Source organism: Natator depressus, chromosome 1, assembly GCF_965152275.1.
Source record: "Natator depressus isolate rNatDep1 chromosome 1, rNatDep2.hap1, whole genome shotgun sequence".
Taxonomy (NCBI): domain Eukaryota; kingdom Metazoa; phylum Chordata; order Testudines; family Cheloniidae; genus Natator; species Natator depressus.
In genome coordinates, this window is record NC_134234.1 from 269,337,292 (window position 1) to 269,361,843 (window position 24,552).

General features: G+C 40.1%; 1 protein-coding gene across 4 annotated transcripts in view; it reads left to right on the plus strand.

Annotated features, from left to right (window-relative positions):
* Positions 1–24,552, plus strand: part of ATP2B1 (ATPase plasma membrane Ca2+ transporting 1) — a 127,439-nt gene that overhangs the window by 68,391 nt on the left and 34,496 nt on the right. For all 4 annotated transcript variants that reach the window (XM_074941915.1, XM_074941918.1, XM_074941919.1 and 1 more), the window contains exons 3-8: positions 11,644–11,841; positions 15,435–15,689; positions 15,771–15,896; positions 18,464–18,601; positions 22,348–22,386; positions 22,952–23,113. In XM_074941915.1, the coding sequence (XP_074798016.1) occupies positions 11,644–11,841; positions 15,435–15,689; positions 15,771–15,896; positions 18,464–18,601; positions 22,348–22,386; positions 22,952–23,113 (918 nt within the window). The remainder of the gene's footprint in view (positions 1–11,643; positions 11,842–15,434; positions 15,690–15,770; positions 15,897–18,463; positions 18,602–22,347; positions 22,387–22,951; positions 23,114–24,552) is intronic.

Here is a 24,552-nt window from a genome sequence, read left to right on the forward strand (position 1 = left end):
ATTGCAGGAGAACTTGTCTATCATTGAGAAGTGGGCGAAGGACATTAGAGGACTATTGGCAATCAAGTGACTTTGCCTGTGTCCTTGCTGCTAAATGGGCAGGTTCTAGTGAGAGGAACAGGAGCCCCAGTTCTAACCTATAGCCCCCAGCCATGTAAACTGATGGTAGGGAAGTTGAGAGTTAACCCATTTTTGAGAGGAGTTTTAACTGTCCAGTGAACCCACATGCTTGGAAATGTCACAGATCAGAAACTTTTTGTAAATTTCACTTAGTGGTCATTTGGGAGATGAGGAGAAAGATTAAAGGAGCAAGACTACCATCTGAACAGATTCAGTACACTCTCATTGTATGTCAGACACATCCTCTGTGTGACCTTGCACAGCTATTCACTACAGGACTTGCCATATTACTGAAGCTTGCTGTATTATGTGCTGTCCTACATGATTATTAGAGGCATAGTAGAAAATGTGCTGCAAATCCCTGAAATTTATCATAATGAAATTAGTAGTTTTTTGCTGCCAGTTGAAGGTCTTAATGGACACTAGGCTACCAAACCACTGGTCTAGTGGTTTTCACCCTTTTTTCATTTGCAGACCCTTACATTTCAAATGGAGGCGCAGACTCTTTGGAAATCTTAAATATAGTCTGCAGACCCCCCCCAGGAGTCCATGGACTACAGGGTGAAAACTACTGCAACGTAGACAGTCAGGCTAGCTATATTCTTGTATCTTCTGTTGTTGTGTTCCTGTCCACTCAGTGTGCTATCCCAATGTAGAGCAGCACCTACTTTGCTTGAAAAGTGAATGCAGCAGGGTGTGACAGATGAAGTTAGTGGAATTGTCAGTTTCATCTGCCATCAAAACTGCTAGAGATGCACGCGAGAGATGGTGCGTGCCTGGCAGCACAGATATGATATTCCACTATAGTATTTATTTATTTTTATTAAATAATTATTCTAAATGGAGTAGGAGAGAAAGGGATTTCATGATTTCTATTCCCAGTTTAAATTCTTGCTCTGCATCCATACATTCAAAATTATTGTAGTGTACAGTAAATATGCTGATACACTGGAGAAAGTTTATTGCCAGTATCTGAGGGGGAATTGATCCACTAAGGAAGGTTGTACTGAATAGCTTTACAGGGTCAATATAACTGTAAGCCTAGCAAAATGTTCCTATTTGAGACACCTAGTTGAAAACTATGGCTCTGGACAGACACCAAATCACTTTATTTAAATAGGTGAGTAATTGTAATGGAGGATATAAAAATTCTTGTGGTATATACTCCTGTGTACCATGCAGCAATTTAGACCTAAATTCCACAGAAGGACCGCAAATTACTGTATATAAATCACAGAATTTCTTGGTGAGCTGGCAACTCTGGTAACAGTAATGGACAGTGAAATGATTTGACATTTAAATTTAATGGAAAAATTCTAAAAAAGTTAATGAACTAGTACATTTCACTATCACCATGGCCTGTTTAGTTGTCTGTTCTCTGTCTTTCCATTCTGCAAACTCTGTGGTGTTAACTCCTTGTATCCCAGTACTTTCTCACTTTTTTCCTTCCTGAAAGCTTTCTTTCCTTAGGTATAGCTTCAAGCTTTCCTTTCCTCACGGTTCTTAAAATGCCAACATTCTATATAACCTGTTGGGCTGGTCAAGTTTCTCTTTAAGTGCCCCTCCAACCAGGCCAAGATTGTGACTGTAATGTAACAATTATTAAATTAATGTCAAAAGGAAACATGAACAAGGAACCTAGACTTAGCAGTATGGCTGCATAACTGAGATTTGTGCAGCTTCAGCATAGGTATTAAACTCAGCGTGTAGATCCATAACTTAAAACATTAGTTGACCAATATGCAGTTACACAGCTTAAAACTTTAAAAATTATGTATATACATATTTCATTGTCATTTTGTATTGTCCTTCTTTTCCAATTGACTTTACAACTCGTAAGTGAGGACTAGCCGTAAGTACAGTTGAAGTTCTAGCGTTCAGTTATTTTGATGCATTTCTTGCTTTAAGAACTTTTGTCATCCTTACTTGGGAATGAAATTAAGCTTTGGCAGTTACAGCCCAAAAAAGGGAAGACTTTCAAAATAGCTGCATGAAAACTGTTACAGCAGAAGTTGTCTTCATAGTTTCATCTTCCATAAAATCTGATAGATTTTTAATTTTAAACTTCAATGTGTAACAGTTCCAGAACCAATTACCTTCTTGTTTTGTGTTTACTACTGCTGACTTTCCTCTTTGAAGACTTCTTTTGCAAAGGCTTTTGAAATGTGTATACAGCATACTATAAACCCACCCTAGGCAAGTGACTTTAAAATATTCCTATAACTTTGTTCTACTCCCAGTGTAGGAGAACATTAGCCTTCTAAAACTATTAAATTTGTAACTAACTTCAACCTATTAATTCCTTAAGTCACTAGCAGTTTATCTAGTCATTGAACTAAATGTGTGGTGTTAGATTTACACTTAAAGTTTAGTGTTCAATTCTGCATGTACCAGAACAAATGGGGCAATCTGCGGTTGAGTGAACTCACATTAGCTTTAATACAATTTAATTATGACAAACATTCTCCAAACTTGGGCTTGAAACAGGCTATGTTAGCAAAAATCATGTTCAGTTACACTCAAGAAGCCATACTGGCAATTCTTTTGTCTTTTTGATCTACAGAATTAAGAATGATTTGCCTTTTGACCGAAGCCTAGTCTACACTACATAATAGTGTAAGTCACCTTGCGCCAACCTGTTTGTGCATGCGTCTGCACTCAAGCTCACAAAAGCACCCTGTTTAAAATGATTCAGTACAACCATCTCCCTGAATGGCATAGTCATGGGTGGCTACTGAGGTTGACATCGTGCAGGTGCAGATACTGCATGACCTGTGTTGATCCTAACAGTTATCCAGCAGCTGTCCCACAATGCTCCATTCCCTGAAAAAGTGACTGCTCTGGTCACAATTTTAAACTCCACTGCCCAGGAGTCATAGAGACTGGAAACCACCATCTTCTTAAATTTTTCCTCATCTGATTTTCCCAGCTCTGTGAGAACACCTAGTAGCTCATCTTTGTGTGCAGTTGCCCAAATGACCAGGCCACCTCCATGTGCACACAGATACTAGATGTGCTCTTGCCTGGAATAGACAGGAAGTATTGGAGTTCCTGGGTCTGTGGGGAGAAAAAGCTGTGCGCAGACAACTACAGGCAAGCTATTGAAATGTGGACACCTACAACCAGATTGCATGGGAGATGTAGGCAAAAGGGTACAACAGGATCAGCAGCAGTATATAGTGAAAGTGAAGGAACTGTGGTATCAGTAAGGCCAGGGAGTACAGCAGTAGATCTGATGCTGTGCTGCAGACCTTCTGCTTCAGCAAGGAACTGCTCACCATACCTGTCAGAGACCAGACCAGCACCCCACAGACTACTGTGGATACCTTGGAAGAGCCCAAGATAGAGACCTATACCATGAACAGCAAAAGGAGGAGACATGGCAGAGGACTCCAGCCATGCTGCAAACCAGGACCTGTTTGAGACTCTGCCATGGTCTAGCCATCCCAACAGGCAAACACGGATGGAGTCTGATGACAGGCAAGGAACTCAGTAAGTGTGTGCATACCTTTTTCCTTACATTGTTTGTTTGAATGTTTAAAATGGCCCATCCACATGTTAACAAGAAAAAAGGTATTGACTTTTCATTATTTTACTCGTATGCGAAGAGCCAGGTTCAGTAGAAGTAGCACTGGCACCTGCTTTTCATTCCCCATTTGGATTAGGACATAGGGACAGGAGGGAGCATGCAGAGCACATCATTCTTGTATATAGGGGTGCCTCTTATCCCCCTGAGAGATCTCGATACCGTGCAATTCTTTCCCAAAGGTTTCTAGGGATGGCTGCTCTATTTCTTCCTCTGCAGTAGAAGACTTTCCCATGCCACTCAGTAGTGAATTCAGCTAGCAGCATACAAGCCTGGGTAGCTCTTCTGTGCCTTTGTGTCCTTTTGAGAGTGAGATCTGCTAATATGATGGTCCCCAAACTGTGGGGCACAGAGGATCATCTTGGGAGGGCCACTGTGGGGCTGGAGCCTGGGCCAGCCCCCACGTGGGAGGGAAGGCAATCCAGCCCCACTTTGCCCTCCACTCTAGGTCCTTGGCCCCTGCTCTCAGCCCCCTGGGCAGGGGACGAACACATTCCATTACTAGTAAGGGGGGAGGGGAGTGCAAGAGAAAGTTTGGGCACCACTGTGCTAACACCATGACCACCAATGGAAAATAGTGCCAGTATTCAGTGTACATTGCCCTGTACTCATACCCATGGAATAGTCTGAAAATTTTATAGCTTCATGCAGCAGAAAATTCATCGCACTCACCCCCTTTCTCTTGGCAGACCATGCTCACCATGGCTGGGGCTGGAAATTAGTGCTGTGCTGATATGCTCCAAAGCTGAAGTGTCAATAAGCATTTCTTATTAGAGTGTTTATGGAATAGGGAAAACAGGTTTTGAAACTTTCCCTTTCCATTGTGACCATAAATCCAGTGGCATGTGTGTCTGGTTTTTGTTAGCTGCTCCCGGAGTTGCAGCTTTGAGGCAGTCTAATCCATATCTGCAGAATGCCTGACCCTGATGAGGAGGAGAAAAACGAGGAGAAGGGGTATGTGTTCTGAGAGATCCTGCAGTGTTGCATCAGATTATGAACGAAGGACTTGGAGAGCCAATACAATGAACAACATAGAGAAAGATGAGACAGGAGAGAGGCCCAGGAGGCCCAACAGAACAAGGAGCATTTTCTTACGTTCGTTCACAGGCTGAAGACTTTGGTTGCCCTTCAGGTCCAAAAGCCCCAGACTCACCTTTCTTTGCAGTTCTTGTAGAATTCCATGGTGGCTGCTCCCTGCACCCCAAAAAACGTGATGTGGGGTACATCCTTACCACTAGCACTCCACACCAGAGGACATGAAGGAAAACCACAGCTACACATAATGTGATCTGTGAGAACTGTGGTTGGTGTATTTGTATCCACAACTGACTACCTTGTGCACTCAAAGGGACATAAATGTTTACTCTGTTAAATTGTTTATACAAAATTTTAACATTGATTCTCTGTATTGTTTTTCCCTCTCAGTGAAGTTTTTTATATTCTTGGAGAATCACGATCTTTAGTGTACTGCTATGCATGCTGCAATATTGTTGTGATCAAAGCAAACAGAACTTGTAAATGCACACCAACTGCCACAGAAAGCATAGCTTCAGGAAAACACCCAGTCGTATTTATAAATAAATATTTAGCAGTACTCAAAGCTCCAGGGCCAGAGAACTCTAACACAGTGGAGTTATCATTAAATTGCTCTTTCAAAATCTCTCTCAACTGCATACCTTCTTTTTGAGCTCTTGTAATAGCCCCCGTGCCTGGCTGTTCAAATTTGTCAGACCGCTACACCACGTACACCCTAGTGGCAACTTTTCCTCTTTGCCTCATTGTAAGCAGGACATGACATAAGCCATTAACCATTGGGATATTTTTCTCACGGAGATCCAGTCTAGTGCATAGACACTAGTGCCCCTTGAATCTACCAAAAGCACATTCAGCTGTCGTTCTGCATTTGCTGAGCCAGTAGTTGAATCTTTCCTTGGTGCTGTCAAGGTGGCCAGCATATGGCTTCATGAGTCGGGAGCAAGGGAATAGGCCTGGAATTACTATTGGCATTTTAATATAGCCAGTGACAATCTACTAGTTGGGAAGAATGTGTCTGCTTGCAGCTTTCTGAACAATCCTGTGTTCTAAAAGATGCAGGCATCATGCACCTTCCCTGATGAACCCACATTGATATCTGCGAGCATCCCTGGTGATCCCTCTAACCATAACCATAGGAGAGTAGGTCTTTCTGCTGATGTAGTCGGTGACAAGGTGGGCTGGTGCCAAAACAGAATATACATGCTATCTATTCCTCCCCCCTCGCCCCTCTCAATTTGGAAAACCCATTGCTGCAAATCCATCTACTGGTTGCTGAGAGTCAGTCCTGTGTAGTAGATGATTAATGGCCCCTACACACTTGCATAACAGTGGCCCCCATTGTGTAGTTTCAATTCCAAAATGACTGTTACTGGGTAATGGGGAATCTGGCATTGCAAGCTCCCAAAGTGCTATCACCATTTGCTTATCCACCGTCAATGCCACTCTCATGCTGGTGTAGAGTGACTAGACGTCCCGATTAAAATCGGGACTGTCTTGATTTTTAGTTCTTTGTCCCGCGTCCCGACTGATGCATGATCAGGATGCAATTTGTCCCGATATTGCGGCTTTTGCCGCTCCGGCGGTGCTTCCCCCATGTGTCCCGATATTTTGTCCATTTCATCTGGTCACCCTATGCTGGTGTCCACACACTGTAAGGCTGGGATGAGTTCAGCACACAGATCTAAGAATGTGGTTGTCAAAGTTCCTTCCCCACTCTGAACTCTGGGGTACAGATGTGGGGACCTGCATGAAAACTCCCTAAGCTTATTTTTACCAGCTTGGGTTAAAACTTCCCTAGGTACAAACTATTTTACCTTTTGCCCTTGGACTTTTATTGCTGCCACCACCAATCGTCTAATAAATATATAACTGGGAAAGAACCCGCTTGGAAACCGTCTTTCTTCCCCCCCCCCCCCCCAAATCCTCCAAAACCCTACACCCCCTTTCCTGGGGAAGGCTTGATAAAACTCCTCACCAATTTGCATAGGTGAACACAGACCCAAACCCTTGGATCTTAAGAACAATGAAAAAACAATCAGGTTCTTAAAAGAAGATTTTAATAGAAGAAAAAGTAAAAGAATCACCTCTGTAAAATCAGGATGGTAAATACCTTACAGGGTAATCGGATTCAAAACATAAAGAATCCCTCTAGGCAATACCTTAAGTAACAAAAAGACACAAAAATAGGAATATGCATTCCATTCAGCACAACTTATTTTATCAGCCATTTAAACGAAACAGAATCTCTTGCATATCTAGCTAGATTACTTACTAAGTTCTAAGACTCCATTCCTTTTCTGTTCCCGGCAAAAGCATCATACAGACAGAGAGAGCCTTTGTTTCTCCCCTCACTCCAGCTTTGAAAGTATCTTGTCTCCTCATTGGTCATTTTGGTCAGGTGCCAGCGAGGTTATCCTAGCTTCTTAACCCTTTACAGGTGAAAGGGTTTTTCCTCTGGCCAGGAGGGATTTAAAGGTGTTTACCCTTCCCTTTATATTTATGACAGGCCCCAGGCCTCTGTGTGTGTGGGGGGGGGCCTGGCTTTGGGGGGCTGTGGGGAACTTCCCCCCAGCACTCACCAGCGGCATGGCTGGGGCCGGGTCACTGCACTTCCCACTGCCAGTGAGTGCAGGCCCAGCCCTGCTGCAGTCCTATGGGGAGTGGGGGCGGAGCAGGGTGGGAAGAGGTGGGACTGGGGCCGATACTGCAGCTTTTGCTGCTCTGGCGGTGCTTCCCCCATGTGTCCCGATATTTTGTCCATTTCATCTGGTCACCCTATGCTGGTGTCCACACGCTGTTAGGCTGGGATGAGCTCAGCACACAGATCTAAGAATGTGGTCTTTCACGTCTGAAAGTTCTGCAGCTGTTCATAGTCCTAAACCTGCATTACAATGCAATCCCATCATCAGTGCTCATTTTTCAGACCCAGAAGTGGTTCCTCCATCTGCAACTGCTCTGTGAATGCCGCCAGCACCTTGAATTAGGTTTTTTTTCATTGTTTCTCAGCAAACTGTCAAAGACATCCTCACTTCCCCATTTGTTGCAGTATTTCCTGCAGGTCTGCAAGTACAGGAGAATCATACGTACATCCTGTCTTTGCATATTCATGAGAATAGTTCAGAGCTCTGTGGGTTCTGTGCTTCTGTCAGGGATAGCAAAGACGGAGAATTGCCAAATGAGTTTGGGATTTTTTTTAAAAAAAAAAGATGGGATATGGATGATCTGATGAGATGGAGGAATTGTAGGCTGGGAACTTCACCCCTAGGTCCCAGATATCCCTGGATATCCTTATTCTACCGCAACTCACTGTGAAAATTCCCAAAAGGTATTGCTCCAGATGATGGGCATGTGGAAAGCTGGGATATCCACCTGTGGTGTTCTGCATTTTGTATCAACACATTCCCAGTATATACAAGTGATGTACAAACTTTGGCTGCTGCAAGTTACATTGGTGTAGAGCTGCTGAAGTTATAGAGTAGAGCTGAGCTAAATCCTGGGTGAATGTGTCTGTCCCATTGGGAATTTCATTTGGTTTTGATGGCTATTCAGAAGTGTAACAGTGGTGGATTAGATCATTCATGTTGTAGTAGGAACTTGACATGTTCAGAAAGCTGTAACAGAGCAATCAAGGAGCACTACCGAATGGCCATACCTAGGTGAAACAATGGGATTGCTACCTCCAGGGCCTCTACTTTTGAATGGTTTAAGAGTAACAGCCGTGTTAGTCTGTATTCGCAAAAAGTAAAGGAGTACTTGTGGTACCTTAGAGACTAACCAATTTATTTGAGCATAAGCTTTCGTGAGCTACAGCTCACTTCATCGGATGCATCCGATGAAGTGAGCTGTAGCTCACAAAAGCTTATGCTCAAATAAATTGGTTAGTCTCTAAGGTGCCACAAGTGCTCCTTTACTTTTGAATGGACTCTTCATGGAAATCAGCCCCCACCCCCTCCACCATCTATCTGGAATTCCTACTGGTCTGCTCATATGGCTAGGAGAGCTGTAGTAGGTTTTTTTTTTTTCTCTGTTACCAAAGAGGGACAGATACTCTTTTAAAAGGTGGACTTCTCTAAAGATGCAGTATCCTCACAAGAACAGAAGACGCAGCTAGGAGTGGAGGCAGGCCTCTCTCAAAGGATTTAGACCAAATTCAGGGACTTGCAAAAAGCGAGAGATCCCACTGAGGAGGATTGTGTTGAAGAGTTTCCATAAATTGCTAACTTTTATGCTTTTAAGAGTAAAATGTGGGGGTGAGAAATATTTTTTGTAAGTCTGTTTCCTTACTTTAATATCCCACTGTCCCTGATGGGTGTAATTCAGAACCAGATTACTCACAACCAGGCAAACTCTGGAGGGAACATGTCTAAGCAACTAAAGGAGCAGGGAAGAGGGGGACACCCTGACATTAGCATCCCTCTTCTCCCCCCCCCCCCTTTTGCACAGCAAGCAGGAGGCTCCTGGGAGCAGTTCCAAGGCAGAGGACAGGAGCAGCACATGGCAGTCGGGGGAGGGACAGCTGAACTGCAGGCAATTGATAGCCTGCTGGGCGGCTGCTGCACAGAGAATTTAGGGGAATGGGGAGCTGATGGGGGGGGGGGAGGGGAGGGGGGCTGCTGGTCCACCCTGGTTCCAAGCCCCTACCAGCTAGCTGCAATGGGCTGCTCTTCCTGTAAGTAGTGGACAAAGCAGGCAGCTGCCAAACGACATTATAAGGGAGCAGTGTGCAACTTTAAACGAGCATGTTCCCTAATGGATCAGCAACATAACAAAACGTTAACTGGGATGACTTTAAGTTACTGTATTAGGGTTTGGCCTACTCACCTGTGTTTTTGGCCTTTTCAGTTCAGTCATGAAGCAGTCCCCTGGTGATTATCTTGCTTTTTCGGGCAGTGTTAGTGATATTGCTCACTATCATAGGGGTGGTGCCATTAATTCAGCCGGCACCTTGTGTGTTTGCACTAGCATACTGAGAATGCAAGCCACAACTTGAATGTTGTATTGCTACTTATATGTGGATTTTTGAGTTACTCAACTTACAGATAGTGACCTGTTTGACTTATGGATGTTGTTGGGATACTGTTAAAAGCAACTAAATATTAAGGCCCTAAAATGGAGACATCCCTTCAAAATACAACATTCAAAATTTTCCTGTGAAGTTTTTTTTGTAGTGATTCCCAAACAAAACTGGACATTGAATAAAAAGCCCTTTGAAACCCTGTTTAAAGACTATAAGAAATGTTGACAGAAAAGGGTAATTATGTTTTCCATAACTCCCCACAAACCCCCCCCCCCACCCCTTCAGGGGTAGAATAGGATAACCTACTGAATGATACTAAAAATATAAAAATGAATTGCTAAGGGTACAATTAAAAGCTCTGATAACTATATGTTAATGATTTGTAACTGGATAGTGAATGAGTTTGTATGAGCAAACGCTTATGCCAAGGCTTTGCTAGCATAAGTGTGGTTTTGCCAATTCTTTTGCATAGAATTGCTGATTTTCTTAAAATGATTCTATTGCAAACAGAACAAAGGTAATGTGCTGGAAGTTTTGAGGTCAAAACACAAACTTGAAATCGCAAGAAGCATTTTAGTGGGGTGACCCAGTAACAGGGTAACACAAAACATGATCTAAAAAAATGCAGAAGTTATGTAAATTGAAGCTTGCACATGTGTAATGTACTGGTTACATAAAGTGTGATGTGCTGAAAAGCTGATTGGAGAAAAATTCAGTAATATGGAATGTGAAAATGTAAAATAATCCAAGTGAACATGGCTCATATTGAAGAAATACTGAACCAGAAACTGAAGGATAGGAACGAGGGACCAGACCAAGGGATCCGAGGAGGTGACAACCATCATGAGCTCCCTGTATGATTTGAAGTGGCCAAAAGGGCTAATGTGATCCTGAGATGCACAGACAGGGGAATCTCAAGTAGGAGTAGAGGGCTTATTTTACCTTTTTGTATTTGGCGCTGGTGCAACCACTGCTGGAATACGGTGTCCAATTCTAGTGCCTACAATTCAAGAAGGATGTTGATAAATTGGAGACGGTTCAGAGAAGAGCCATGAGAATGATTAAAGGACTAGAAAACCTACCTTATAGTGAAAGACTCAAAGAGCTCCATCTATTTAGTTTATCAAAGAGAAGGTTAAAGGGGTGACTTGATTAGGGTAGAAATATGGGAACAAATATTTAATAATGGATTCTTCAATCTAGCAGAGAAAGGTAAAACACAATCCAATGGCTGTAAATTGAAGTTAGAGAGACTCAGACTGGAAATAAGATATAAATTTTTAATCAGTGAGAATAGTTAACCATTGGTACAAGTTACTGAGGGTTGTAGTGGATTCCCCATCACTGACTAGTTTAATATCAAGATTGGATCTTTTTCTAAAAGATCTACTCTAGGAATTATTTTAGGGAAGTTCTATGGCCTATGTTATACAGGAGGTCAGACTAGATCATAATGGTCTTTTCTGGCCTTAGTAGCTATGAAATGTAGGAGAACTTCTCGGTGCCCCACAGTGTGGTAGTTGGAGCTCCCCACCAATTCAGTCTTATCTATTGTCTGGCATAAATATATGTTCAGATACTGTAACAGACGACAATTCTCTCTCAATTGGTATAAAAAAGGCAGAAATAAATTAAGCCTAAATTGGGTGGATTTGTCATTCAGTTTCCTACTTTTTTAACCCCAATAACTTAAAGATTACGTTGTATTATGTAAGAATCATCCTTGAAAGTATTTAATATACAGTATCATGCTGTATTCCTACCTGTTAAATTAGCTGTGGTTGTAGACAGTGACGCTTCTGGCTTATACAGAGTTTCATGAATGGGAAATGCATATGATTATAAAAAAACAAACGCTGAAATTGACTTTTTTTTTAATATTTAGGTCTAAGTGGAAATCCAGCAGATATAGAGAGAAGAGAAGCAGTGTTTGGGAAGAACTTTATACCTCCTAAAAAGCCAAAAACATTTCTTCAGTTAGTATGGGAAGCACTACAGGATGTTACCCTAATTATATTAGAAATTGCAGCCATAATATCGTTGGGCCTTTCTTTTTACCAGCCTCCAGGAGGGAATGAAGCTGGTAAGTAAACCTTAAAGCAAGAAATATTTAATATATGTAAATTGCAGTGTTGTGAAACTTCAGTTGTAAATTTTACATAAGATCAATTTTAATCAGCCAATGGAAACCAAGAACATTTTCATTCGAAGTAATTTTGCTTGCTTTCCATTTCACTTCTCTACTGGGATAACACTAGCATAAAAAACCAGGTGCATTGGTTGCATTTAAAATAACGATTCCAATAGTATTCTGTGTACATAGTCACATTTGACTGTGAAGTGGTGATATACACAAGCTTTAATACTTCAAGTGAGGTATAAGCAGCAGGAGCTGCTGGACTCTTCAAAAGTAAACAGCCCACACAGTTCATGTTTTCATGCAATGAAATGCAAATGAATATTTAGCTTTTCTTTCTTGAAGAGTGTGAATAAACAGAATTGTTTCCAGATAGTGTTCACCAGGTGTTTTTTTCCCCTCCCCCACTGGGAGTTGGCATATCTAGTAGTCTTCTGTTTCTCATTTGTAAATGATAGTTAACACTGTCTTTGATCCTCCAGACAGAACCTTTTCATTTCTGAAATGTACAGTCACTCAAACTATCAGCTTAAAAACTTCAGCACCTGCTTTGGATCAGGCCTTCAGTGAGGGTTTTTGTTTGGGTTTTTTGGACAAGCATAAAGGAGGCTTCTTTGCTTTGACAAGTTGAAGCTAGAATGCAAAGAAGTGTTGGCTAAATAAAAATGGACACACAAGTGTTTCCAGTCTGGTGCTCTTTCACCCCATTCCCAGACATCTTTCATGAGGTTGTAGAAGCTGACCCAGCCATCAAGACAAAGTGAAACCCTATCCAGGCTGCATAGGTAACTTGTAGCAAGAACTCTGCTGTTCTTAAGTTCAGTTTGGACATTCTAGTTCTTGTGACTAATGTGACCACAGGTCTGAGTCACCAAGCCGTTTTCTCCACTGTCAAAGAATCTTCTAAAACCTTCAGACCTAAGGGAGACAACTAGATGACCTGACTGAATTTGAGTAACTCTTGCTGTTTCAGAAACTAGCATAAGTATCAGCTAAACAGAATTGTTGGGAGTATAGCTCAAGGATCACTTTATAGCCGGGTGGATTTCTTTAAATTAAAATCGATTTTAATCATGATTTAAATCAACAAGCAGGATGCATTGATTTAAATCAATTTAAATCATTTTGTATTTGTACTTTAGTTTTTCTGAAAGGTTGATTCTCATTAGTTGTAAGCATTAACACGTGTTGATTTGCAATTAATTATAGCCTTTACGCTAAATTTAGTGTTTTGCTAACCAAGAGGATATCTGTACACATTTATTTAAGCAATCATGTTGCTTAATTTACGTCTGAATTTTACTTGGATTCTTAATTTTTAAATATATTATAAATGGTGAGTAGTTAAATTCTTATTTACAAGAGTTTTTTTTCATTTGATTTGTGTTGAGCTCTGGATGAAAATGCAAATTAAATACATTTTCAAATTCCTTTTTTTTTTTTTTCATTAGATAAATATAACAAATGTTATATTTGTTGGCTACATAAGAAAAAATGATCAGAGTTAACAGAACGTTGTTTTGCGTTTAAAACTAACTGATTTATAAAACTAAAAAGTGTTAACTGTAATTGGTGAAGAGAACTGATTATTTCTGGTCACATCCTTAAAGATTTTAAAACTAGTAGATCTCATCTTTTCACACCTAACTCTTTTATTCATAGAGGAAAGAGGAAAACCAACTTTCCTGGGTTTTTTTTTTCAACTCCCAATTGATTTCTTAACTTTGAATGTACTAGCCATTGAACTGAACTAGCTGAATAAACAGAAATGAAGAAAACTTTCTCCGTACCTTCAGAAGAGGCTACTGCTATCAAGAGCTGGCATAGCATTTCAACAAGCTTTGGTTCCAGGTGCTTAGCCAGTGCCTTCTACCAGCTCAGTGATTTGACTTTTTCTCTGAAAGTTGGCAGCAAACACATATACTGATAAATGTTTAATTTAAGTTATTTTTAATAGATTTTAATGTTTATCCCATAACATAATTTATCAATTTCAAATTTAATTGTGAATAGATTTAACTTAAATACATGTTTATTTTTAAAAATAAAATCCAATTTAAAAAAAATCCTGTTTTTGTTTAATGGTTTTTATCCAACCTACCTCATGCTATTGATATAATGGTCAGTTGCTAAATCAGAGCTTTTAAGAGTAACTCCTATTTTGCTTTTGTTGTTACAACTTCTGAAATAGTCAAAGCAGTCCTCCAGAATTCTGCAGATCATCCAGATACTACTCCTACTGTTGCCAATCTGGATGGCAGAATTTAGTAACTGTTCCAATTATAAATCCAAAATAAGTTTCACAACCACCTTTTACAGCTTGTTTAGAAGCACTGTTGTTGAAGTACTAGCCAGAGTTTCTTGAAATTTTCAAACTAAAATTTTTGTCAAAGCATGGCTTTTGTTTTTATGGTTCAAAATTTGAAGGAAAATCCACTGTTGCAGCCTTTGCCTCTATTGTGACATTTGGGGTGGGGGAGCATTTCTTCATGTAAACAGAAGTTAAAAGCATTGTCTGCTCTGGAAGACTCGAGGTGGTTCAGAAAACTAGAAATTAATTCTAGATTGAAAACATGCCAATTTTTGTAGTTTCAGTATCTCATCTTATTCTGTTCAGGACTGGAAAAAATATACCAGGTAATGCTTGTAGTCAAACAAGACTGTGGTGAAGATCCACCAGCGAGGTCAAGAGAAGCATTGGGAGAGATCAGCTTCCATGCAGCACATAGCTGTTGAGATAGGGAGAGTACTAGGGTTTTCTGACAAGATGGTGGTGTTGGAACCCTCTCAGGGGCTCATCTTTTGAATAAGCCTCTAGCTACTAACTATCTGGCACGCTTAAAGCTCCACATCGTTTTAGCTGCTGGAACAGAGAGGGATTTTTTCTTCCTTTCCTGCCTAGAGCCTCTTCCTAACTGTTTTGGGAAGATGAGAGGGAGGTTAAATATCCGCTCTTCTGGTACTCCACTTCACATCCTGTTGAGGAGGGGAGGAAAGGTCTCCATTCCTCTGGATCGTCCCCCAGCTGCTCAGAGCTTTCTCCAAGCAGCCAGAAGAGTGAAACAAGTGTTCTTCTGTTTCACTACTGGCAGAGTTCTGAATAGTAGTAGGGCAACTGACCAAAATCTTGTCACTGAGCAGCTGCTGCGTAAAAGTGAACAAAAATGATTTGCTGGAGCTGGATAGCTGTTACCTTTGCAGTATAAGGACCCTTAAAAGTTTTCAGACTTAAGCACCTAACTCCAGATCTCTAAATAAATGGTCTGATATTTTTAAACTGCTGAGCACCTGTATTTCCCACTGAAATCCTTCTTTGCCGTCCTGAGTTTCTGAACTACACTACTTCTCTCATAAGATCCTACTTGTTTCTGCTCTCTCTTCTAATCTCTGAATGAGACATTGACCAGCTTTAATTTAAGTCTTTCTTAGGAAATCCTGTTACCAGACAAAAGTCAGTGTAAATGTATTCCTTGTGAAAGTTCATATGGATTACAAAGGAGTCTGTTTTTGAACTTTAAAAAAGTCTTTATTTCTTACAGTATGTGGAGCAGTGACTGTTGGTGAAGAAGAGGAGGAAGGTGAAACAGGTTGGATTGAAGGAGCTGCAATCCTTTTATCTGTAGTTTGTGTGGTATTGGTAACAGCTTTCAATGACTGGAGTAAAGAGAAACAATTTAGGGGGCTGCAGAGCCGCATCGAACAAGAACAGAAGTTCACTGTCATCAGGGGTGGACAAGTTATCCAAATACCAGTAGCTGACATAATTGTTGGGGATATTGCGCAAGTAAAATATGGTGAATATATATTTAACTCAATTATTTGACTTTATTAATAGTGTGTTTCAAGTTTGCAGTTTTTAATGCTCTGTATTTTAGGTGATCTTCTGCCAGCCGATGGTGTACTTATTCAAGGAAATGACCTTAAAATTGATGAAAGCTCATTGACTGGAGAATCAGATCAGGTTAAGAAGACTTTGGATAAAGATCCTATGATGCTGTCAGGTGTGTGAATATTAATATTTAATTCATCGAATGGAGTAGTTGATACTAAGTTATAACTGACCCTGGAACTTGTGTATTTCTAGAATTCTGGTTTGCCTTCCTACTGGCTCCAATGACCCTGCTGAGGGCTTGTGCTATCGGGACTCTGCCATCAGAGGCAATGCCTAATAAGTCTGTATATATTCGCTCTTCTCACCTGCAAAGTGACTTGCAAAAGACTTCTAAAAATGGGCCGTCCTGTTCTCATTTATGATATGTAAACCAGACCTGAAAGCTTATATTAGAAAGCTTTTTGAGGTTTATCTTTGAAATACCAGCAATATCAAGTCTGGTCAGGTCTTGGTTTTGTTGGAGGATTTGTTGGATGGCACGCTTTATTAATGTTATCCATTCACAGTGTTAACCAAGGAAGCTAAATGTGTAAAACAAAACCGAAACACTGTAAAAATGCCTTCAGCTTTGTCTCTTGTACCTTTTGTCATTTCTTGAGTATTCTACTCAGCATAATCTCAGGGCAGACAATATGAAATTTCCAATGCAAAGCACAAGCATAGACACAATGTTTTGGCAGGGGAGAGGGGAGAACCTTTTAGCTCTATATTCTACATAAGTATGTTCAGCTTTTTAAAGGTGGCCTGTAAAGAAGAGAACATTGTGTTATGATTATAAGAAGCACATGGGATCTTTTTCAGGGAAGAAGGCAATATGCTGCATTTATTGAGAATACAGCAGTTAGCATATGTTTTTCAGTTTTTCTCCCCCTCCCCCCCGGCAGTTGAAGTCTTTGGATTTTGCTGTCAGTTTGCGACTGGTTACTCCTTAATTGGTGTTAACTTTTGATGTTACCATTCCAAAACACCTCGGAGCGGGGCATCCTGTCCTGGTTTTGATTTAATCAGTTGTCTTGTCTTTAGGGATGTCAGCCTCCACCTCAGGGTCGTCAGTCTGCTCTTCCTCACTTATGGATGTGCGTTGATGGTTCTCTGGTGTGCTTAAGTTTCTTCACTCCTCCTTCCTTGACCATCTGACTTTAACAATGGCCTTCACACCTTATCTTTTCCTGATGCATACATTACTCATTCACACAAACAGTCTTTTACAGAGACCTTCAGACAGGATAAAAATTACACAATTTAGTTTGCAATGCGTACAAGAAGCAAGACCTTATAGCAAATACTGTAATGAAATCTTATCCTAAAACAAAAGGGTGACCATAATCAGTCATAAGGATTGTTCTGGCCTGTCCCTGCCTTAACATCAGTACAGACACTGGCAGTCTGTCACATGCATTTCTACCGATGTCCCAGAAGGTAATTCCTTTCTGCTATTCAAAAAGGGTGGCTGGCAGGATGATCAAATCATACATTAATTCTTATAGTACAAATATAAAATCCTGCTCCTACAATTGTACCTCACCACTTAACAGCAGAAGTGGCTGAGGCTTGATAATTTTCTTTACATTATTTTTTAGTCCCTACAACGTAGCTAGCTGGGGAGACATTTTTTCTAGTAGTTGGAACAAAGGAGGAAGACAATTCTTGGATTCACAGTTCTGCCAGTTTGCAGTGTTGCTCTGGCCAAATCACTTAACATTTGCTTCAGTTTCCCATATTTACAAACTCAAATCTTGCTTACCTCTCAGGACTAGTGGAACACTTAACTGTTTGAAATTCCTGGGTTAAGTTTTTGAGAATGTCTGAGTAATTGACCGTGGGGAGGTGGAAAAAAAAAAAAAACTAGTATGTAGTAATTATCCCAAAACAATGTACTTCTAAATCCAGCAAATTTAGTTTTGACTATGAAAAAAAATTGAACATGTTAAGATATGGAAATGACTAACTTATAAACGTTCATAGTTTCAGATGAAGGTAAATTGATTTTTAAAGACGGACTAAACTCTTAATTTTTTCTATTGTGCAGAGTTGTTTTGGATACCCTAACTATCTTTCTATACCTTAACATATCTGGATTTTTTAAATTTAGCCCCAACTCTAAATTGCTTAGTTTCATAATGACTGGTTTTGAGATAACAGTGATATCCCGTAGGGTATTTTATCCTAAACTGCTGATATGTACTCTTAGACAAAGTATTTTAAAATACGTTAAGAATATAATTTATTTTGCTGTCAAGACAGTGTTTACTCGTTAAGAGCTTGCCTTGTCTCTGATTGTACAGTTGTAATATTAATGCTAGCTTTTTAACTAATTTAGTTGGCAAGTAGCTTACATAAGAATGTGACTCTTTAAATTCATTGCAGGATTAAGCAGAATGAAAGCCTGGTCTGTGAACGGGAGAGTTTCTTTTAAAACAAGTTGGAATAGCAGAAAAAAGTGCGGGAAAATGCCTAATGCATTTTCAGATTGCCCTAGCATCCAATTAGAACAGTGTGTTTAAACTTTTCTACAATTTTAAACACAAACCAACGGATCATATATAATTTAAGTATTTAGTGACTCTTCTATTGAAAACAACAACAAAAAAATCCCATAACATTTGATTTTATTGCTTTGTTAGCTAGCTACTTTTACACTTACTGGGAAAAATATTAAGATGTACTCTGTTTCAGGTACCCATGTGATGGAAGGCTCTGGAAGAATGGTAGTTACTGCTGTAGGTGTGAACTCTCAAACTGGAATTATATTTACCTTACTTGGGGCTGGAGTAGATGATGAAGAGAAAGAGAAGGAGAAAAAGGACAAGAAAAGTAAGCATTGAAATTTTAAATGGCTGAAAAATGTAATATTAGAATTCTTTAAAGTTTATGTTCTCCTATCCTGTTGGTACTGTTTGGCAAGGTCAATCAGATTGCAATGGCCGGTGCAGAGCACCTGTTCCCATGTAATGTCTTGCAGCCAAAAATGTTTCAACATGGCATCTACTTCTTCTCAAGATGACAAATCAATGGAGAACAGCTCTTTGGAAAAAGTTGTCTTACTCCTTATATTCCATGTGACTCTTTCCATAACTTCAGTTCTGGCAACTGGCTATTGGAACTAAGTAGTACCAGAGATAAACATGAGGAATCCTAGAAGAGGGTCTTAATCATTACATTACTCACTAAAAAATGTTTTTCCAGGAAGTTGGGAAGGACCTGAAGCAAAATATTCCTTCCATAATAATCTATATAAATTCTTATGGGGATGATACTCTGGTTTAGGATCTCTGCCAAAGGCTAATTATATTTCTTCCTATCTTAAATAATTCCATGTTCCTTTTGAGGTACACAACTCCATATTTTATCCCAGAAACATCCCCAGAACTTAAAAGGTGGGCCAGGTTACTATGGCAAAACAGTAGCTGAAGGTATGGTTGGCAATTACAGTTCTTTTGGAACCTTTTATGGTAGCTCAGCACACAGAGTATCTTTTTCTCCTCTTAACCCTGTCTTTTCTTACTCCTATTAGAAATCAACAAAGGCTTCAGGTAAAGCAGGCTAATTCTTTAAATTTAAGAAAAACCAAACAAGTGTTGACCCCTTGGAATGGAGTTAATGCATCTGTTCCCTTCCTCCTTCAATGCTATCTTTTTAACACAGACTTTCTGATATAATTCACATTAGCCAAAGCAGACAAAGAACAAGACAGCCCTTTTGGCAAGTAGCGCTCTTTTGTTCAATATTGACTTGTCCCTATATATAATCTGAGTGCACTTTCAAAAACAAAGAACATCTCTATTTCTCATAAATCTGGAAACAGCTCTCTCTGAATTCATTCATAATGCAAAACTGCAGAGAAATCCTCAGCCTAGTTATGAGGATTCAAAAATCATGAAGACCGTATGTTAAAGGTTTTTATTTTGTAGCTTAAGTGTCAACCTGGGTACCTTTCCAGTTTCAGACAATAACCATTTATCAAGTTAGCATTTGTTGTGGAAATAAAAGTCCACTTAACTAAAGTCATGGCCCCCTCCCGGGCAAAGAGAATAGTCGAGGCAATAACCTAGAATACATATTTAAGCAGCATGGACTGGATGTCAGCCTTTGTCTGGCACATACTGATTGCTGTGGTGAGTCTTTCTCCTACCCAGATACATTTAGGCTTATAGTAGAAACTACTGCTGTATGGCCTATTGAATTAGACTAGAAACCAGACTGAAGTAATCAGTGCGGGGTTTTCTCGGCAGAAAACATAACTACTTCTGTCAAAGGTAGTACTGGAAGCCTATTCAAACTGGCTTTTGTGTCATTGCATATCAATTTTCAGTTAAAAATGCTTTATTTAGTTACTTTGTTTCCGTCCTGATTAAAACGTTTTTTATATGTAAAAGCTATAGAAATGTAGTTCAGCCTTGTATTCAGATCTGTAAACGGGTTGCCTTAAACTAGGAGTGTCCAAATTTTTGTCCTTCAGGGCAAATCGTAAGAAAATGTGCACTTTTGTTTCCTGATAGCTCCTCCTCCCCCCCAGTGTGAGTGGACGAGTGAAGAGCAAAGCAGTCTCTGACCTGCTGCTCATTTAAGAGGGGAGCCACTTTTTGGAGAGCTGGAACTGTGTAGCCTTCACAATAGGAGCGGGGGGGAGTATGGGGGAAAGGAAGCAAGCAGCTGGAGCAGGAGATGCTGGCGCTTTCAGGAAAGGGCAATAGGAAGAGAGGTGGGAGCAGCAGTGGTGGTCCCACAGAAAAAGATAGCAGTTGCAGCAATTGATCTTAGGATCTTGATCTTGCCCCTTCTGCCGCTGACTTCTAGGAAGGCTGAGGTGGTTTTCCTAACACGAAACAGGATGTGAAACTATCCAGATTTGACATAGTTGCCCAGGTGGCCACTTCGTTGCAGTTTATCATTAATGGGTATCCACAAAGGTTTTTGGCATTCTCTTATATAGCAAAACTGTTACTCAAAAGTCTGCCATGTCTATGTAGACAGGACATTAAGAAATAAGACTGTCCTAACAGATACCTCCTGGAAAGGGAAGGTCATTGGAGGTTTTTAAGAACAGGTTAGAAAAACACCTGTCAGAGATGGTCTAGAAGGATAATACTTAGTCCTGCCACAGTGCATGGGACTAGACTAGATAATGTATCGAGGTCCCTTCCAGTCCTACATTTGTGATTCTAAATATCAAAATATGTATGTATTTGAGTCTTTATTCTCTCATCTGCAGTGTTGTTAAAACATTGCCAAAACTGAAACCACAGATTTAGTAGTTACCTCCCTGCTCAGGTTTCAGCTATGCTGCAAAGCTTTGTAGCATAGATATGTTAGGTAGGGGTGTGTGTGTGGGGCGGGGGGGGGGGGTAGTTAAAAATCATATTGCCTAGCTGACATAGCTATGCTTGCGAAACCCCCAGTTTTTTCAACAGGGTGCTTCTGTCAGCATAATTAATGGCATTCATGGGAGGTGTTTAGCTATGCTGGGAGAATTCCTGTCAGTTTATGCTGCATCTCCATTAGGTGGCTATGCTGGCATACCTACACCAGTATAGCTGTGGTGGTGAGGCATCTGTAGTGTAAAAAAGTCCTAGTTCTGGTGCTGTAACAGTCTAACAGGTACTCCTGGGGGAGTTCTGTGCCACTGCGCAATGCAGAATTTTGCAGAAATTTAATGTTTGTGCAGAATTTCCCTTTCTGCACAGAAATGGGCTGCAGTGCTGCTGGCCGCCACTAGCGGCCCGCTGAACCTGACGGAGCCAACCTCACACAAAGACACTGCGGGGGGGGACGGGGAGGGAGCTAGAGGGTTCCTGGTAGCTGCAGTTCCCTGCACGCTCTGGCACACAGGAAACTCCACACAAGCCTGGGATCTAGCATCAGACTGTTTCTTGCTCTTGATCCCTGGGCTCTGAGGGGTAGGGAGAGTGGAGGTCTGGGCTGGGGCGGGGGGCACAGCTGGGCTTTGGGTGGTGGGGGCGGGGGGTGTATCTGGGCAAGGGGGGACCCTGCAGCTGGGCTCTGAGGGGAGAGGGGGTGCAGATATCTGGGGGAATTTTGGGGTCTGTATTGTTAGACATACTTGCTGACAAGTATTTTGAAATAAATTACCAAAATAATTGAAACTGGTGTGAATATGTAGTGTTATTTTGACAAATACAATTTGCAGAATTTTGAAATACTGTACACAGAAAAAAAATTTGTGCTAAACTTTTAATTTTTTGGCACAGAATTTCCCTAGGAGTAAACCTGTGGAGACTGAACTTCAAAACAGGAACATCTAAGCTACCTCTTTTGCTGAGATATGCAAGTCTAACCTAACGTTGCTATTTATACTTAAAGATGATTAACCCTAAGCTTGATGGCTCCATTATAAAACAAAAATTATACAAGTTACTTTTCCTCCTAGGTATCCAGTCAAATTTCCTACATTTAAATTGAAGTTAATTAATACGAGAAATAAGCAACCATAGGTCACAGAAATAATACTTGAAAAATCTTTTTTTTTTTTTTATGCTTGTATATTAGAGAGAGAGAGATGGAGCTTGAAAATTACAGTTCCTTGTTTTTGTTTCTGACAGGTAAAAAACAAGATGGAGCTGTTGAGAACCGTAACAAAGGTAAATATTTAATAAAAAAACAAAACATTTGTTTTTGTATAGGTGTCTATTATAGAAAATAAAGAGTTTGTGTATCTTAATCTGCCTCACCTATATACAGTAGTTTAAGTTTAAATATTATAGATCTAGGTAAATGTTGCCAGAACCTAATTCAGAAATGCAAATATGAAATGTCCCTTATGCTTAAAATCAAAAGTTGCAAACGTTAAGACCCACATTTTCCAACTTCACCCCAAATTTTCAAACAGTGTCCAATGTTAAATTCCAAAAAGCCTTGGCTAAACACCTAAATAGAAGTGACCTGAGCCCATGTAGGTCACGTAGCATTCATTTCTGGTGGTGACATTGAAGCCAGTTTTGACGTGATCAAGGATCTCTGGTGACGTTATTGATCAGCTGGGAATGACTGGCTTCAAGGAAACTCTTAAAACTGATTTTAATGGGAATTGAGATTGCTGAGCACATGAATCGAATCTAACACAGATTCCAGTGTCTGACTGGACTTTGTAATTATTCATTCATATGCAATTATTTATTCATATGTCCCCTATATTTCTAAACTTAGCCAAAGCTCAAGATGGTGCAGCCATGGAAATGCAACCCTTGAAGAGTGAAGATGGTGGAGATGGAGATGAGAAAGACAAGAAGAGAGCAAACATGCCAAAGAAAGAAAAATCAGTTCTACAAGGCAAACTTACAAAGCTAGCAGTTCAGATTGGCAAAGCAGGTGTGATTTTTATTCATATTTTTGTGGTTTTTGACACTGAACAAATCTGGTGTCATTGTTCTGAAATATTCTGGTGGCCCTGCTCTGAAATAACCTACTCATAGGTTAATTTTAAAAAAAAAATCCTTTTCTAGTATCACACTGGCTTATTTGATAGAAAATATGGCAAAGTCAAGTTAAAGCAGATATACACTAATTGTAAAGTGCAAAGTTACAACGAACCTTCGTGTGCTTTACTTTGTGTATAATCAGATGAATGTATTGTTATATTCTTTAAGAGAAACTAACACTAGAAAGTACAGCTTTAGAACGCTGGTTTCCAAAATGATGGTGTGTGGTATATTTTGTGAAGTATTTCTGCATTTCACATTACTTCTCACTTTGGCGTATTGTATGCCAACAAATGCCTTTCCTGGAAAACTGTTTGACCAGGCAGTGTACTGCATAGAAATGTGATTGTAGGATCGGTTGCCTTTTATCTGAGCAGTGGGAATGTGGATTTGTAATATTGATGTACACTGCTGAAGATAGAAGAAAAAGTATTACTAGAGGGCCCACTATTGAGGCATTCTTCTCTGATTCCTCTTCCCACAAAGTATATCAATGGCATCTTTATCAATTACTTTTGTTTGTTTTCTGGATATTTCTTTTGTGTATTGTATTGGTTTATATTCAGGTTTGAGAATCTGTTCCCACTCTAATCAAGCATGTTGGGGGGGGTGAGGGGGGGGTTTGTTTTGTTTGGTGGTTCACAGAGGCTATAGGATATACGTAAAGTTAAGTTACTACTAAAGTTGAGACACTTTTGCATTCTTGGCCCCCAGTCATTTTGGAAGGGCAGGAAATAGATGTGAAATGTCATTATTGAAGCTTATTTTTTCTTAAATTGATCAGTAATGACCTTGGAGCCAGGCATTTTGTAGGTGCTAATGATTGACGCCCTGAAACACAGCTGAGGAGCACTAGCCCATATTAGCATGAGAGAATAACTAGCTCCAAGGTCACCATTAGTATTATCTAAGCTAAAACTTTAAAACAGACCCTTTTTGGCAGTCAGGAGCAGCTTGTTATTTCTAGGGTTTGTTTTGTTCAGTGTATCCATAGTGTCATGTTGCATGTCCATCTTCATCTGATACTTCCGAAGGATGGTATACTAACAAATAAGATTTTTACATATGCTCTTTATTTTTTTTAATATTGTAGACTAACACAACTATTCTTTCCACTCATTCCCCTCATTACTTTATCTTAAATAGCAGAGGGGTAGCTGTGTTAGTCTGTATCCACAAAAACGAGGTGTCTGGTGGCACCTTAAAGACTAACAGATTTATTTGGGCATAAGCTTTCGTGCATAAAAAACCCACTTCTTCAGATGCATAGAGTGAAAATTACAGATGCAAGGATAAATATACACATAAAAATACAATATTTATCTTAAA